Source organism: Alexandromys fortis, unplaced genomic scaffold (assembly GCF_014885135.2).
Source record: "Alexandromys fortis isolate MF-2015 unplaced genomic scaffold, M_Fortis_MF-2015_v1.1 scaffold_348, whole genome shotgun sequence".
In the NCBI taxonomy this organism is placed as follows: Eukaryota; Metazoa; Chordata; class Mammalia; order Rodentia; family Cricetidae; genus Alexandromys; species Alexandromys fortis.
The window spans coordinates 183,336-198,043 of record NW_026068223.1 but is presented as its reverse complement, the minus strand read 5'-3'; the positions used below and the strand labels follow the sequence as shown (position 1 = coordinate 198,043).

The following is a 14,708-nucleotide window of genomic DNA, read 5'->3' as shown; positions in this document are numbered from 1 at the left end:
TAGGAAAAGATCAGTGTGAGATTTGAGGAGAAACTCCACAGGAGTTTCCAACACTGAGATCCTGAGAGATTGCTGCCCTTCGATATCTCCACAGTAAGAGATAAATGATAAATGATCAAGTTGGGGGAGTTTGTCTGCAGTGTAATTTCAGCAACAGATAGGTGTGAAGTTTTTAAGCAGATGGAGCTGGCAAATATTCCCCTCCCAGTCACCCAGCCCAGCAGGTGTGTGTATATATAGGGACTGAGCCAAAGCCTTTGCAAGGGAGACACAGCTCCTTCCCTCCTGCTTTCTGCCTCCTTCCAGTTGGGCCCTTGCTTTCCACCTCTGGTTGCCCTAGCAACCATGAGTCACAGGTTTAGCTCTCAGTCTGCCTTTAGCTCGAGGAGCAGGAGGGGCTACAGCAGCAGGTCCTCCTCAGGCTTTGGCGGTGGGCGACAGGTTGTGGGATCTGTGTGCCAGTCACGCGGGAGGTGCAGTGGCGGTGGTTATGGAGGGGGGTTTAGCTCCCGGAGTCTCTACAATCTGGGCGGTAGTAAAAGCATCTTTGGGTGCCTAGTAGGGAGAAGCGCCAGTAGTTTCTGCCTAGGGGGAGGAACAGGAGGATTTGGAGCAGGAAGAAGTTTTGGGGGTGGTGGCTTTGGAGGCGGTGGCTATGGTGGTGGCAGATTTGGAGGTGGCTTTGGGGGTGCTGGATTTGGTGCTGGATTTGGTGGGTTTGGTGGATTCGGTCCATCTTTTCCTCCTGGGGGTATCCATGAGGTGACTATTAACCAGAGCCTCCTGGAACCCCTACACCTGGAGGTAGACCCTGAAATTCAGAGGGTCAAGAACCAGGAGCGTGAGCAGATCAAGACGCTCAACAACAAGTTTGCCTCCTTCATCGACAAGGTAAGTACCTTAGGGGTAGATAGAGTCCTTGGTCAGCATCCAAGTGGCCGAGAGGGCCTCACACTCTGCCATAGTGCTGATGCTGCAGAGCTGCTTCACTTTGTTGGTGGCAGTCCCTCCATTCTGTGTGGTCTGGGACCCCAAGAAAGCCATTGACTGAGGCTTTTACATAGATAATATTTAATGTAGGCTTCTCAGGCTGCATTTTATCTTTCCCTTTTAGTAGGAAAGCAGATAAGAGGTGTGGTGATACCCAACAGGTACACATGATAACAATCTCGCTCTCAGTCATCATTACCCACGTTCCATTCATCTGTGTTCCTAGACACCCGTTCACTCATTTAATCGCCCGCCTCAGCATCCATCCTACTCACCATCCATACACACGTATCTGTCCACCCACCCACCAACTCAACCACACCATCCATCCACCATCCATGCACCCACCCACCAACTCAACTCCATCCATTCATGCATCCAAGCACCCACCCATCCATGCACCCACCCACCGACCAACTGAACTACATCCATTCATGCATCCATGCACCCATCCATCCATGCACCCATCCATCTATCTATCCATCTGTGCATCCATCCACCCATGCATCCATCTGCTTATCCACATACATCATCCATTTATCTACTTATCCACCCAATCTATTCATCCCCTTATCCTCTTAGGCACACACATTCACCCATCACCCATCCATTTATTCGCATCCATTCATCTCCCTTCATCTATCTATCTTCATCTATTTATTTGTCTGCCCACCTATCTATATCTATCTACTTATTTACACCATGTATTCATACATCCATCTAATATGTCCACCCATCCACTCATCTTCATCCATCCATCCATCCATTCATTTGTATTCATTCACCTAAATATCCACTCACCCACCCATCATCTATCATCCACAATAAATATCACCTACCCATGCTTCTACCCAACACTCATGCCTGCACCCATTCCCTGCTATGCACTCAAATGCTTATCAATCCACCCATTCACTTGTCTGTCTGTCAGTCTACCTGTCCATTTGTCCCACTCCTATTCATTTCACAAATATTTTATTAGGTTTACTGCATGCCACCATACACAGAAGCTACAGGGAGCCCCCAAGCTGAATGGCAGAGAACTGGGACAGTTTATAGGAGATGTGTTAGTATGTGTGGCAGCCTTTGGGTCATGGTATCCTGAAGGTGCCATGAGTTGTGCCATGCTGGACACTGGGAGTGCTTCACTGAGAGATCCCAGGTCTCACCTCGGTCTTGAAAGTGAAAGGAGAGCCAAGCACAGCAGAAAGAATGTCCATGTAGCAAGGAAACGTGACAAGTGTGATCCTTCCAGGGAATGTCAAATGTCACAATTTCTGAGAAAGTTACAGGAAGGAGAGAGGTGGTGATATAATAGAGGGACAGACAGCAACAACTGGGAAGCTGTTATGGGCTTCAGTAAATGTCCTGGTGGCAGGTCTCTCCAGAAGCTAACGGGGCATTCTGTCTGAGTTGTCCTTTGTACATCACCTGAGGCCAACCGAGGGCCACTTTGAAGTCCTTTACCCCAGTTCACTGATTAGGTTTGCCTCATGTTCAGGTCTCTGAGGAGTAAAAATCTTCCTTTTGACACTTGCAGAGGGAGGTACAATGACCACTTCCAGCAATCAGGGCAAGTGTTGGAGCTGAAGTGGTTTGTGAGCAGGAGGAGGGCATGGAGGAGGGCCATGGACAGCCCCAGGGTGTTCACTCTGGAAGTGAAACCAATTTGGACACCATGGTGCCTGAGTACAGGCAGAGGCCGGAAGGTTTGCCTGGAGCAAGAACTTAATAGTGAGGGAGATGCTGCCAGGAGGCCAAGGTTGCTGAAGGGGGAACAGGGAAAACTGGCATCAACAAAGGACCACAGATTTCTGGGAATTAATTTGGGATTTTTGCTGGATCAAGGCTCCTGCCATCAACAAAGGCCTGTTTAGTTTTACAGCAGGGTACCAAGGTGCAGGAGATGGCTTCCTGTTCTCCTTTGGAGCTGGCCTTGATGACCATCAGTCAGGTGGCCTCCAGCCTGGACAAAAACAAGCTTTTATTACTGTAATTTCTCAGGCTGGCCCCTGGTTTCCCATCTGCACAGCCTGGCCTATTCTCAACAGCATGGTAGAGCCATCCCTTGAAAGGACAGCACCCTCTCTCCTTCATAAGTCCTCCTTTGGCATAAAAGTCACAGTCTGAGAAGGCCCATACCCACTGTGCCACTGTCACCAAACATGCAGCTGTAATGGAGTAACTGACCTTCCCACTCTCTGGGGTGTCGCCACAGAACAGAAATAGATAGTGGCAGGAATTCCTCATGGGGTTACGAGCTGCGCTGACATGGGGCATCTGAGAACTGCTTGCTCCAATCCCTTGCTGTGATACAGCCAAGGCAAGCCTGAGAGACAATGTTCTCTGCACACATTCTTCTGATTAGAAGCAGAATCCAAGGAGATCTGGCAAGAGCTGGTCCCTCAGACAGGCGGAGTCTCAGGGGCCTGGGAATTCTGGGTGGCTTATAGCGCCCCATCTTAGGACAGTGTCTGCAAAGGGCTGTTCTGGTTCCCCTCCCTTTCATAGAGATCTCTCTCTTAATGTGTATATATGAATGGATATGTTTATAAACTTATTTATGTGGGAATGTGTTTGTGTAGAAGCGAGTATGTAAATGTGTGCACATGAATGTGAATATATGTGATTATACCTGTCTGTGTGACTGTGAATATTTGTGCATGTAAAATCTATATACAGATGTATGATGCACACATCTCTCACAAATGTGTGAGAATTTGTGTGTGCGCACACACACACACAGAGTCCCTGAGGGAAGCACACAGTTGGCACAGCTGTCTTTATCAATGCATGGCACAGGAAGCTCCACCTTTGGGCAACCGGCAGGGAACAGTGAAAACTGGGTTTTGTGACATGAAGGACAAAGTATCCATGCTCTTGATCTATGCCGTCAGCCACTCTATGTACAATCTTTGTTCCCACAGGGAGGAGTGATGAGTAGGGCCACGTCGATGCTCTATTTCCTCGGCTAGCAAAAAAAATAGCAATCTAGGCATTTTTGAAATATGTCAGCCCAAAGCTCTTACTTGGGACGTGTGAATGCATTGTGGGACTTTAAAAAGTGGAAGCACTTATTTTAGTAAATTCTACCTGGATTATAATAGCATTTAAATGAGGTTGCTGTCTTGAAAACCACAGTTGCAGGGAGCAAAGATGGTAGTGGATTCAGGGGGCACCCACCCAAGCTTGCCCGGGATACTAAAAGACTGCTTCTTCTGCCTTCTAGTTCTCAGTCACATGAGCCACGCTCCACTCGTAAAGACAAAGGAAATGACAAATGCTCATTTTGGCATGGATAAATTGAGTGTGGGCTGAAAGTTTTGTTGTGTCAGGGGGTGCATCTCAATGAAACTGGCTGGAGGCAACATAAGAAACCGTTTACCTCCCCTGATGGCCTGAAGGCCCATCCTGAACTTTTGAGGTTTGAGTGGGCTGCAAGGCCATGGATAGCTCTTCCCATGGAGAAGGCTGTTCAGGCTCATGGTCTGGGGTATCCTGGGGACCTTGCTTTTTAGGTGCGCTTCCTGGAGCAGCAGAACCAGGTGCTACAGACAAAATGGGAGCTGCTGCAGCAGGTGAACACCACGACTCGAACCAGCAGCTTGGAGCCCATTTTCGAGAGTTACATCAGCCAACTGCAGAGGCAGGTGGATTTTCTGAACTCTGAGCGGTCTCGCCAAAACTTGGAGATCAGGAGCATGCAAGATGTCGTGGAGGACTACAAAAGCAAGTAAGGATCCAGGTGGGGGAGGGACCAAGGGGCAAGTCAGGGTCCTTTTGCTGCAGTGGAACCAGGGGGCTCATGTGGTTCTGCAGTGTATAATTGCAGGGGATGACGTTTTACATGTGACAGTCCTGGTGGGATGTCAGTGGCAGCTAGCTGACAGTTACACTGAGCAGGGAAAGGCAGGTGATGAGTGAGCCCTGCCTACAAGTTCATCTCTCTGTCTGGAGAGTCCCCTTCTTTTTGCATACTGGATGGAATAGCTCTGTGGTTCTTAAACTTAAGCTTGCCTCATGTTGTGTCTGAATCTATGTCCCACCCAGTGGTTCTGATTGAGTGAGTCTGGGATGCAGTCAGAGTATATGTGTGAAGCCAATGCTGGTGGACTGGGGACCACACTGAGACACACTAGTTGAGATGAAATGATACTTAATAGTTAACAGCGGCAACGGTAGGGGTGACTTTCATGAGCAACTGTTAGTCCTAAGGGGCCTTTCTACAGTCTCCCACCTCAAGGGCCATGCTTGGGTACTGGAGGGTAACATATGTCTGAGTCCCCAGGGAAAAATAAAACTCATATTGGGGGCAGAACTATAGGTGAAATATTTTTCTCTTAAAAGATTTGGTCAAAGTGGTTATTACTTTATGATTTTATTGAAAAAACTTGAGGTAAACATTTATAACATTGTAACATCAGAACAAATGTATATTTGGGGACATTCTGTGTCTCCAAGTTTTTCATGTTGTGTTCTGTAGTTAGTGTTGGCCAGGAGGATTTGGACGGCCAGTCATCCGTCAGCAGTGCTGGAGCAGGGCTGAGTTCAGGATGGTGGGGGCTTGGGTTTTCTGCTGGGAGGCTGACCCTCAGAGGGCTGAAGTTGGCTCTCAGCCTGCTTCTTGCCTCCACCACAGGTATGAGGATGAAATCAACAAGCGGACCAATGCTGAGAACGACTTTGTTGTTATGAAGAAGGTAATGGAAAGGGGGTCCTCAGGGAGCTGAGGATTGGGTAGGAGAGAAGCCCTGGGAATGCTCTGTGCTGTGGACAGGGTGACCCTTGGGCCAGCATGGGCACGTACTCTGCCCAACTGCAGGGCTTTTACAGAGAAAGGAAGCCAGAAGGACTCTGCTTTGGGATCTGAAGAGCTGATGTGGCTGAATCATGGTAGAGGTTGTGCCTCTTTCTAGGACCCTGATTTGAGTGAAGTGATAACATTTTTAGCCAGGAACTAAACCCAGAGAACATTTGACAGTGGCCTTAGGCCAGACATGAAGCTGGTGGCAGGCAATGCTTGGGTAATGAAGTCAAACATTTTCGTCACTCAGGATGTGGATGCTGCTTTCATGGGCAAATCAGACCTGCAGTCCAAAGTGGACACGCTGTATGGGGAGGTCAACTTCCTGAAATATCTATTTGATACGGTGAGTTCAGTCCTGAGGAGAAGCCCCTTTCTTTTCCCACACCCCATAAGAGCTGGAGAAGGCTCATCTCACCAGGAATCCAGGTCTTCACGTTGGGCAGCCATTCCCTGAACTTCAAGGTTCTGGTTGGGGCAGTGGGGATGTGGGTGGGCAGCGAGAATCTCGAGTAGGTGAGGGTGAAGTGGTTTCTTGCTTCATGGTCTCTGGTCACCTGGGACACGAGGGTAGCAAGCAGGTCTTCACGCTCTGTGGGAAGTCCATCGGGCTTCGGGAGAACCCTGAAGAAAATGACAGGAGGGATTTTGTGGAAAAGGCAAACTGGAGGGGAGCAGGAGTATGTTCCCCAGGTCCACCTATGACCTGTGTCTAACGTGGGGATTCACGCTCCCAGCTGAGTGTTTTGTCAGAAGCTCTGCTTGTGGAGCTGCCCATTCAACAGAAGAGTGCATGAACTGAGATCCAGTTATTTGCTTCGTCAAGCTGCTAGTCAGGTGACTCCAGATTGGAGTCCCTTCTGCTGTCGTTGAGAGCTCTTAGGGCTACAAGGAGAAGCTGTGTCTTTCAAAGACCTGTGTCGAAAAGGTGGTGAAGTCAGAGCAAGGCTGGGGCAGTGAGTACAGGAGGCATGATGGAGAGCGGGTCACGGGGTTGCTTCCTCCTCCCAAGATGTCTGGGCCCCATCACTTGACTTGAGACACGTAAGACCTTTCATTTATGTTTCATTGCTTATAAGAGGCCCTTGTAGCTCAGATTCCGGCTTCCCCAGGCAGTTGCCCAGGGGGCAACTGAGGCTCTAGGGAAGGGTGGAAGGAGTGAACTATGCTCTGCTTCACAGGAGCTGTCCCAGATGCAGACACACATCAGTGACACCAATGTCATCTTGTCGATGGACAACAATCGCTCCCTGGACCTGGACAGCATCATCGATGCGGTGCGAGTCCAATATGAGCTGATCGCACAGAAGAGCAAGGATGAGGCCGAGGCACTGTACCAGACCAAGGTAAACTTGGGATCTGAGTTTGCACCCCCAAATAAACAGAAACTCCCCAAACTGATATTGCCTCTGACTTTAACGTGTAACATGCCAGTGGTAAAGACTTCCGATAATTGGCCAAGGATTACCCTTCTCTTCTCACTACTCTGAATGCGTGTGGTTAGTTCCTGCCTGTTTCAGTTATTTATTTTTAGTTCATACTCATAGGTGCCATGCCGCCTAATTCTCCCAAGCCTTGTAATAATAGCTGCCATTAACCATAACTAGACCCAGGAGTGCAAATTACAAACGTGTTCTTTAACCATCACAACGTTTGTTGTTTATATTTTTCATAATACTATCTTTTTTGTTTTCTATTTTATATATTACTTAGAAATGGCTTTCTGTGGCTCTAAGCATTCTACAACTTTCTTAACAGTATGAGAACTTACAAGGTGAACACTTGTTGCATGCCATTGGGCATATTTTCTGTTACCTCCTGGGTATGAATGCATGTTTCTGAATGGTTAAGACTCTAGTTGGAGGAACAAAGGCAGGCAGCTCAGCCATTGAATTCTGAGTAAGCAGGATGTGGTTGTCTGCTTTGTAGATTTTGAAGCCAACTCTAGGGTCGCTGACCTCTGTCCCACAATCTGGAAGCAGATGTTGTGGGATACAGTGGATTTTGTCACTGACCTGGGGAAGGAGAATTGTGTCAGAATGCACATTTTCTCATCAGCTCTTCCTGAGGACGCCCTGTGTGTAGTCTGGTTGATGAAGCAATGCTGGCACAGGAGAGAGAAAATAATGACTGTGGGTCCTCTGAGGACTTCTGAGGCCAGCAGTTCCTACCTGCTAGGAGAATCACTCTGGAAATGGGACAAGGAATATGGGGGTGGGACAGAGTCAGAGGGTCCGGCATGGGTAAGGATGGTGTGAAGGCTTAGGTGTGTGAAAAAGGCTGTGATGGGCATTAAGAAACAGGGTTGTCTGAATGGAAGAGGAGAAGACCGCCCAGAGACTGGTGTAAATCAGGGAGGAGGGAGGTTTGCTATAGTGGTGTGTGAATGTGCGCGCACGCGCTCGCATGAGTGTGTGTGTGTGTGTGTGTGTGTGTGTGTGTGTGTGTGTGTGTATGCACGTACTGTGCCTACACATGTCTTTTTGTTCCTCAGCTGAGGGAGGTTTGGGGTGGATGACCTTACTCCAAGAGAGAGCGGCCCAGAGCTTTCTCAGGGAGACCATAGAAAACCGTAGGTGCTGACCATGGTGCTGCCTCTGACCTATAGTACCAGGAACTGCAGATCACAGCCGGGAAACATGGAGATGACCTGAAGAACAGCAAGATGGAGATCTCAGAGCTCAACCGCAACATCCAGAGGCTGCAGGCAGAGATCAACAGCGTCAAGAAGCAGGTGGGGTGGGTGCTCATGGTGGGCTCACCAGACATGCCACCTCCCATAAGGTCAAGGTCAGATTCCAGGGGCTCAATACATCCGTGGTACTCCACTTGTCTCTGATATAGATCGAACAGATGCACGGATCCATTTCCGATGCAGAGGAGAGAGGAGAAAGGGCTCTCCAGGATGCAAAGCAAAAGCTGCAAGACATGGACGAGGCTCTCCAACAGTCTAAGGAGGAGCTGGCCAGGCTGCTGAGAGACTACCAGGCAATGCTGGGGGCCAAGCTGTCCTTGGATGTGGAGATCGCCACCTACCGCCAGCTGCTGGAGGGCGAGGAGAGCAGGTGGGTGTACAGTAGCCATGTGCCCTGGGCCAAAGATATGAATGTACCCATGGACCAATGAGAATGAAGAAAGGCTTTTCCAGGTGTTCCCAGAAAGATTGGTGGTTCAAGGTGAGCGGAAAGATGCAAGTTAGGGTGTATAGGTTAGAAGGGTAGGGGAGAAGCCATTGTTACCCACCCCTTCTCCCAAGCACCAATCTCCTGTACTCCAGCCTAAGATAGGTGCAGCCAGGTGTGACCCACAAATGCTTTAAGACTTCATGAAAGGGCTCAGGGACAGTTCTACTCTACCCCTACATCAGCATCTCTGCTCCTATGGCTGATGGCCCTGCTTTCATTTCACAGGATGTCGGGGGAGCTGCAGAGTCAAGTGAGCATCTGTAAGTAGCAGCGTCAGTCCGGGATGGAGGCTGGATGGGCTGGGCCGGGTTGGCTTTGTTTTCTAGTCTCATACAAGGAACACCATAGTGAGAAAGGCTTGCTTTTCTTGCTTGGGATACTTGACAGCACTGGTTAGCTATCATTAGGAGATGTATCCAATAAAAGCTGAGCACGGAGGCCTTGTCTCTAAACAGAGGTGACACACTTAAACGAAGGCCTACATCCTTTGGAAGTGCGCAGTGACTTCCAATGAGTCTGTTTTCAAAGAGGAGGTCACCAGGTGCCGCTGGGTCCCCCTGCCAGTCCTTCTGACCCTTGTGCGTCTGTCCCTCCCTGGTACAGCTGTGCAGAGCAGTCAGGTGACTGTAGGCGGCGGCAGCTACGGTGGCGGCAGCGGCGGGGGTTCAGGCGGTTACGGCGGTGGATACGGCAGCAGCTCCCGCGGGGGCAGCGGCGGTTACGGAGGAGGAGCAGGCTCCCGCGGGGGCGGCGGGAGCTACGGCTCGAGCAGCAAAAGCAGCAGCAAATACAGCGGTGGCGGCGGCGGCCGGAGCGGCGGCTCCTCCCGCACTCAGATAGTGCAGACCTCCACCCACAGTTCGCGCAGGCGCGTGGTGGAGTAGCGGGAAAGCGGCTTCAGTACCTCTCCTGCCGCTCCCCCCCCCCACCCCCCCGCCCTCCCGGGTTCTCTCACCTACCTTTTCCCAACGGGTCTCAGCAAGCTTCCAGGTAACTTCGCTCTAGGTGGGGAAGCAGGTCAGATTTACCGCCTCTTTATTTCGTTAAAGACACATGCTTACTCCGGCACCCCTCCTCTGTCCCTCCAATGTCCTGATCCCCAGGGGTCTTGTCCAGCAACGAAGAAAAAGAGCTTGGAGAGCAACTTCACTAGGGGCCTCAGTCCCAGGTCCCTTTTCCTCAAACTGGGTAGCTCAGTAAATAATAACCCCTCACCCACAGCGGCCTTCCCTCCCAGAAACCTATTGCAAGGCAAGATTGTTAGCGAGGGGCACATCTGAGACAAGGGCCATGGGGAGGAGGCTTGCTCTGTAGTCTTATGCTCCCTCACCATGATGGCAAGGGTGGGTTTGTTGTTCAGATTCGGTACCTGTAGGTCATGCCCTTGCTGATATATTTTGTCCCCTGGGTTAACAGCCCCAAGTAGGGATCGTTCAGTGAGCATGGGAACTGGAGCCCTTGTCCAAGGAATGGCTGTTCTCAGCAGTGGGTGGGGGTGGTATGGGATTGACAGTCACGGTCTGTTTCTGCCCCTCCCCCTTCCAGCAGCCCCTGTATTTGGAGCCAGCTCCTTCAAGAACGCTGTTCCAAAAGGACGTGCTGAGAATTGCCCAAACACCGGGCACCGGTAGGGCAGCCCGGCTCTACCCAGGTGCCTGGGCCTGAGGAATGAGAGATGTTGCCTTGGGTTGGGGAGAGATCCAACCTTAAGCCAGTCTGGAAATGGCCCGGGTTTTAGCAGGCAACCCAATGCTCTCTCTCAGAACTCCTAAGTCTCTTCTGAACTCTGATTCTCAGTTGTCAGACTTGAACTCCTAATTTAAAATTTAATTTACAGTTCTCTGAAAAAAAAAATCCTTGAACTGTGCCGAGGAGGGAGGAAGAAAAAAGCACAACCAATCAACAGCCACTAGAGAGGGAATGTGGCTTTGCTTCTAAGTTCTGGAGACCCTTTCACTGGCTTGCTGAGCCTGTAATTCTGTCTGGAATTCCGGGCTTCTCTGTAGGGATCCCTGGGGAATGCTTGTGACTTCATTGCCTGTTGGAAGCTGAACTTTGAAGGGCTTGGCAGTTCTGCTTTTTTCTACAATAAAATTTTCTGTGATCTCAGTATATTGTGTGATCAGGAGATGAGTTGTTATTTCTTCAGTTCTTTGAAATTAATTCAAATTTGGGAAGGTAAGGCTTATTTTTTTTTCTTGTGTGAGTATAGGTATATATGTATACAGGTGTGTGTGTATGCGTGTGTGTGTGTGTGTGTGTGTGTGTGTGCAGGCATGGGCATATGCCCACGGAGCCAGAGGGTATCAACTGTTGATCTTCAGGTGTGGTCTGTCTTCTTTTCTGGGTCAGGGGGATAAGTTCTCTTATAGGTTTGTCACTTGCCAAGCCAATTAGGCTAGTCTGGTGAACGGTCAATGACAGCCATACACACCAATCTCTGCCTAATCTGTTGCTAAGATTGCAAGTTTGTGTCCCTATGCCAGGCTTTTATATTGTGGTTTCTGGAAGAGCAACTCAGGCCCTCACACTTGCTAGGCGAGCACGTTCCTGTGGTGCCATCACTGCCCCCAAGGAGTATCGTCTTCTATATATTTTTTTTTTATTGTACAAGCAGTGCACCCTCTTGAGAAGCCTCCCAAGCTCTCAACACTTACCAAATCATTCAAAAGCCAGCTGCACAGTGCTCAACATTTGTACAGTTCCTATGATGGCTTCGTGTGGGTTGCGATCATACTGGAGTGAATTATTGTACCGCAGGCAGTGGCCCAGGCCCTGAGATGCCATGGAGAATGAACAGGTTTCTGAATATTGAGGTGCTGAAGCACAAATGGCACATTAGAAGGGAAAAGAAGCACAGAGGGAGGAGAAAGCACGCGTGTGTCAGGCTCTCCAGGTGCGAACGGGACCTTTCCTTCACCCCCAGGACCCAAGCAGACCCAGAGCTGGAACGTGGGGCTGCAGCAGGCGTCATTGGAGGGCAGAGCTAGTTTATGGGGACTGGAAAGTGTGGGGCTTGGGGTTAAAGCATGTGATATGCAGGCAGGGAGCCTGGAAGGGTCCTCTGGACAGGCAGCTAAAAGGTAAGGAAGGATGAGAATGTGTGAGTGAGAGGGAGTAGTGTCATGGAAAAAAACTGAGCTAGGAGACCAGGAGCAGAGAGACCTGTTCCCTGAGTGGAGACCCATTCCCTGAGCAGAGGCCCATTCCCTGAGCAGAGACCTGTTCCCTGAGTGGAGGCCCATTCCCTGAGTGGAGGCCCTTTCCCTGAGCAGAGGCCCATTCCCTGAGCAGGGACAAGGGTCAGGGCAATTTAAAGAGATTCTTCAAGGGAAACAAGATGCAGATGTTTTTAAAATGGGGTCAATCAGTCCATACCTGCCTCCTATGTGGAATTTCAGAGTCAGTGTGAGGGAGTCTCATAAGATTTGTGAGCTGGCTTCTCGTTCATTGAAGGAATATAGATAGAATTCAGATACGGGATGCACTTGGTTTTGACCACAGACTATATTGGTAAGATGTATTCCCAGGCACACCTGACAGTCTATCTTGGCAGTAGGCCTGTTGGAAGCAGATTAGGGAAGGGAGAGATGAGCAGAGGAATTGTTCCAACAGAAGAAGAGAAAGAGGATATGGAAACAAGGTTCTATATTTAAAGTAAAAAGCCCAAAGCCTGGGCAGTAGCCAAGGGAGAGGTGGGGAGACAGCTGTGAGAATAAAAATGATTGACAGAGTTTACCTGTCACGGAGAACGCGTTAGTCAACAGGGCGTGGTGATGGCTGAGACAGCTATGGGAACTAGGAAGAGGAGAACCAGGAAGAGTCCTGTTCAGGCTCTTCTGTTGGGAGCCCACTCTGGGAGCTATGAAAGCCAAGACTGGTAACAGACAGGAGCCTATGCAGAGAACAGTGACCAGGGAAGTAGTGGTGGGCAAAAGGAGCCTGGTCCTTGTGGAATGGCTGGAGGTTCCAGAGAGAAGCCTGGGGCAGGGGAAGAAGAGCTTATTAACTACGGAGATTTGAAGAGCCTGCCTAGACAAGGAGGCTTGGCCCTGCTGATGACCCACCTGGACAGGTGGGAACTCCAGTAGATTTGATCTCGTGTGAGACACCAGCCGTGTGGCTGCGATGAAGCTGTCAGGTTGAGGGAAGTCACGAAGGATGGTGGGGCTATGTGCATGGAAGCATGTCACAGTTTGCCATAAGTGTGCATGTGGGAGGGCCGGAGGAAAGCAAGGAATCCCACTCTGTATGTTGAATGGCAAGAATAAGGTCAGACACCAGGGAAGACCAAGCACCAGTCAGGACTGTAAAACAACCCAAGCTTCTGGGAGCACTAGACATGGTTGAGGGTGTGGACTGGGATCACGCATATGTTTGTGATGCTCGAAGGGAATCCAAGGTGACTCTGGGAAAAAGCGTCAGTTCGGGGCTAGTCACAGGCCATCTTTCCCATCCTTCTGGGCGGGAGTTGGGATTGTCCCAGAAAACGTCCAAAGACTTGACTATCTGAGTCAGAGAGGAATGCAAATCATGGACCAGGAGGAGGGAACCAAATATCCCAGTTCTGGGATTGTGGGTAGGGAGATACTCCAGAGCAGGAGCATAGGAAATATGGGGAGAGGGAGAGGAGGCAAGCAAAGAACCTAGATTCTAGGGTTCTGGGCAATGGGGAGTTCTCTAGGCCTGAACAACAGAGACTGGCACTGGGAGACGGCAGACGACTCTAGAGAAGGTTCTCTAGTGTGTGGTCAATGAGCAGTCTCATGAGGGCCAAATATCGTCACACCCAGATCATTCCAGTGAGAATAACAAGCAATTCTATAAATGTCTCGCTTGTATTATCTCATATGGTTTCCACTGTCTCTGTGACAGGACCTAGGAGGCCCCAGTGGGGGCTTGGTGGGGTATTCCATATGCTGAGATAGTGTTTTCCCGTAAGACAGGTAGTCAGGAAAGCATGGCTGGCCCATCATCCATCACCCATCAGATACTGGCTGCAGGAGCTAGTGTGGATCCCAGGGAAGCTGTGCCAGCGGCTCCTCCCCCTGGGAGGCGTGGCAGGGCGGGCCACAATAGAAGTCTAAATTTAATTCCACCAGCTTTCCAGCTGCAGAGATTTTTATCTAGGACACAGTGAACAGGAAGAACAGCCATTGGCTCACCACCTCTTTCACTCCCTCTAACTCCATCTGACCTTGGAAGAGATGTGCGTGTCTAGGCTGGGAAAGTTCTTGGTCTAAGGAGGAGTCTTGAGAATGCCACCTGACTGCCTAGCCCTTTGGCCCAGGACTCATCTTCAAATTAAAAAGCCAGGTGCTCCAGCAGTCCCTCTTCAAGAGCACTGTTGTCCCCATGGCTTTGTTGTTGTTGTTGTTGTTTTTTAATCAGCTTTTCGATCCATTCAGGAAAATACGTCTTCAAGTTGATCACTGCTCTGTTGCTGGGGTGGGCTGGGAACTTGGGCTTCTGGGAACTTCTCCACAATGAACAATCATTTCCAAATGTCTCAATGCTAACCTTGGAAGGCTTTGGGGGGCTCCAAGTTCCAGCCTGGCTTCCAGTCTGCTGCCCCCTTCTGCCCCCCGCACCGTGGCATTTTGCTCCACTCCACAGAACAGGCATCCCATGGTTTTAGCCAGTGTTCCATGCGTTTAGCCCTGCCTCCCTTCTGCTGCAGGTGCTGGCTGCTAGCCTCGTTTTTATGAGGTGCAGCACCATCTTCCCCA

At 50.0% G+C, this 14,708-nt stretch overlaps 1 protein-coding gene across 2 annotated transcripts; it reads left to right on the top strand.

Annotated features, from left to right (window-relative positions):
• Positions 1–345: 345 nt before the first annotated feature.
• Krt77 (keratin 77) lies at positions 346–10,132 on the top strand. Of its 2 annotated transcripts, none has more exons than XM_050130602.1 (9): positions 346–891; positions 4,509–4,723; positions 5,630–5,690; positions 6,045–6,140; positions 6,976–7,140; positions 8,403–8,528; positions 8,639–8,859; positions 9,205–9,239; positions 10,083–10,132. In XM_050130602.1, the coding sequence occupies exons 1-9, from the start codon at positions 346–348 to the stop codon at positions 10,130–10,132; spliced, it is 1,515 nt and encodes a 504-aa protein (XP_049986559.1). The 2 variants fall into 2 exon arrangements, with proteins under 2 accessions (XP_049986559.1, XP_049986558.1); XM_050130601.1 differs by lacking the exon at positions 10,083–10,132 and adding an exon at positions 9,583–9,863.
• The last annotated feature ends 4,576 nt before the right edge of the window (positions 10,133–14,708 follow it).

Coding starts and splice junctions, on each gene's coding strand:
- Krt77 (XM_050130601.1), top strand. CDS start 346: ATGAGTCACAGGTTTAGCTCTCAGTCTGCCTTTAGCTCGAGGAGCAGG. Junction 4,724..5,629: donor GTGGAGGACTACAAAAGCAA/GTAAGGATCCAG, acceptor CCTCCACCACAG/GTATGAGGATGAAATCAACA. Junction 5,691..6,044: donor ACTTTGTTGTTATGAAGAAG/GTAATGGAAAGG, acceptor TTCGTCACTCAG/GATGTGGATGCTGCTTTCAT.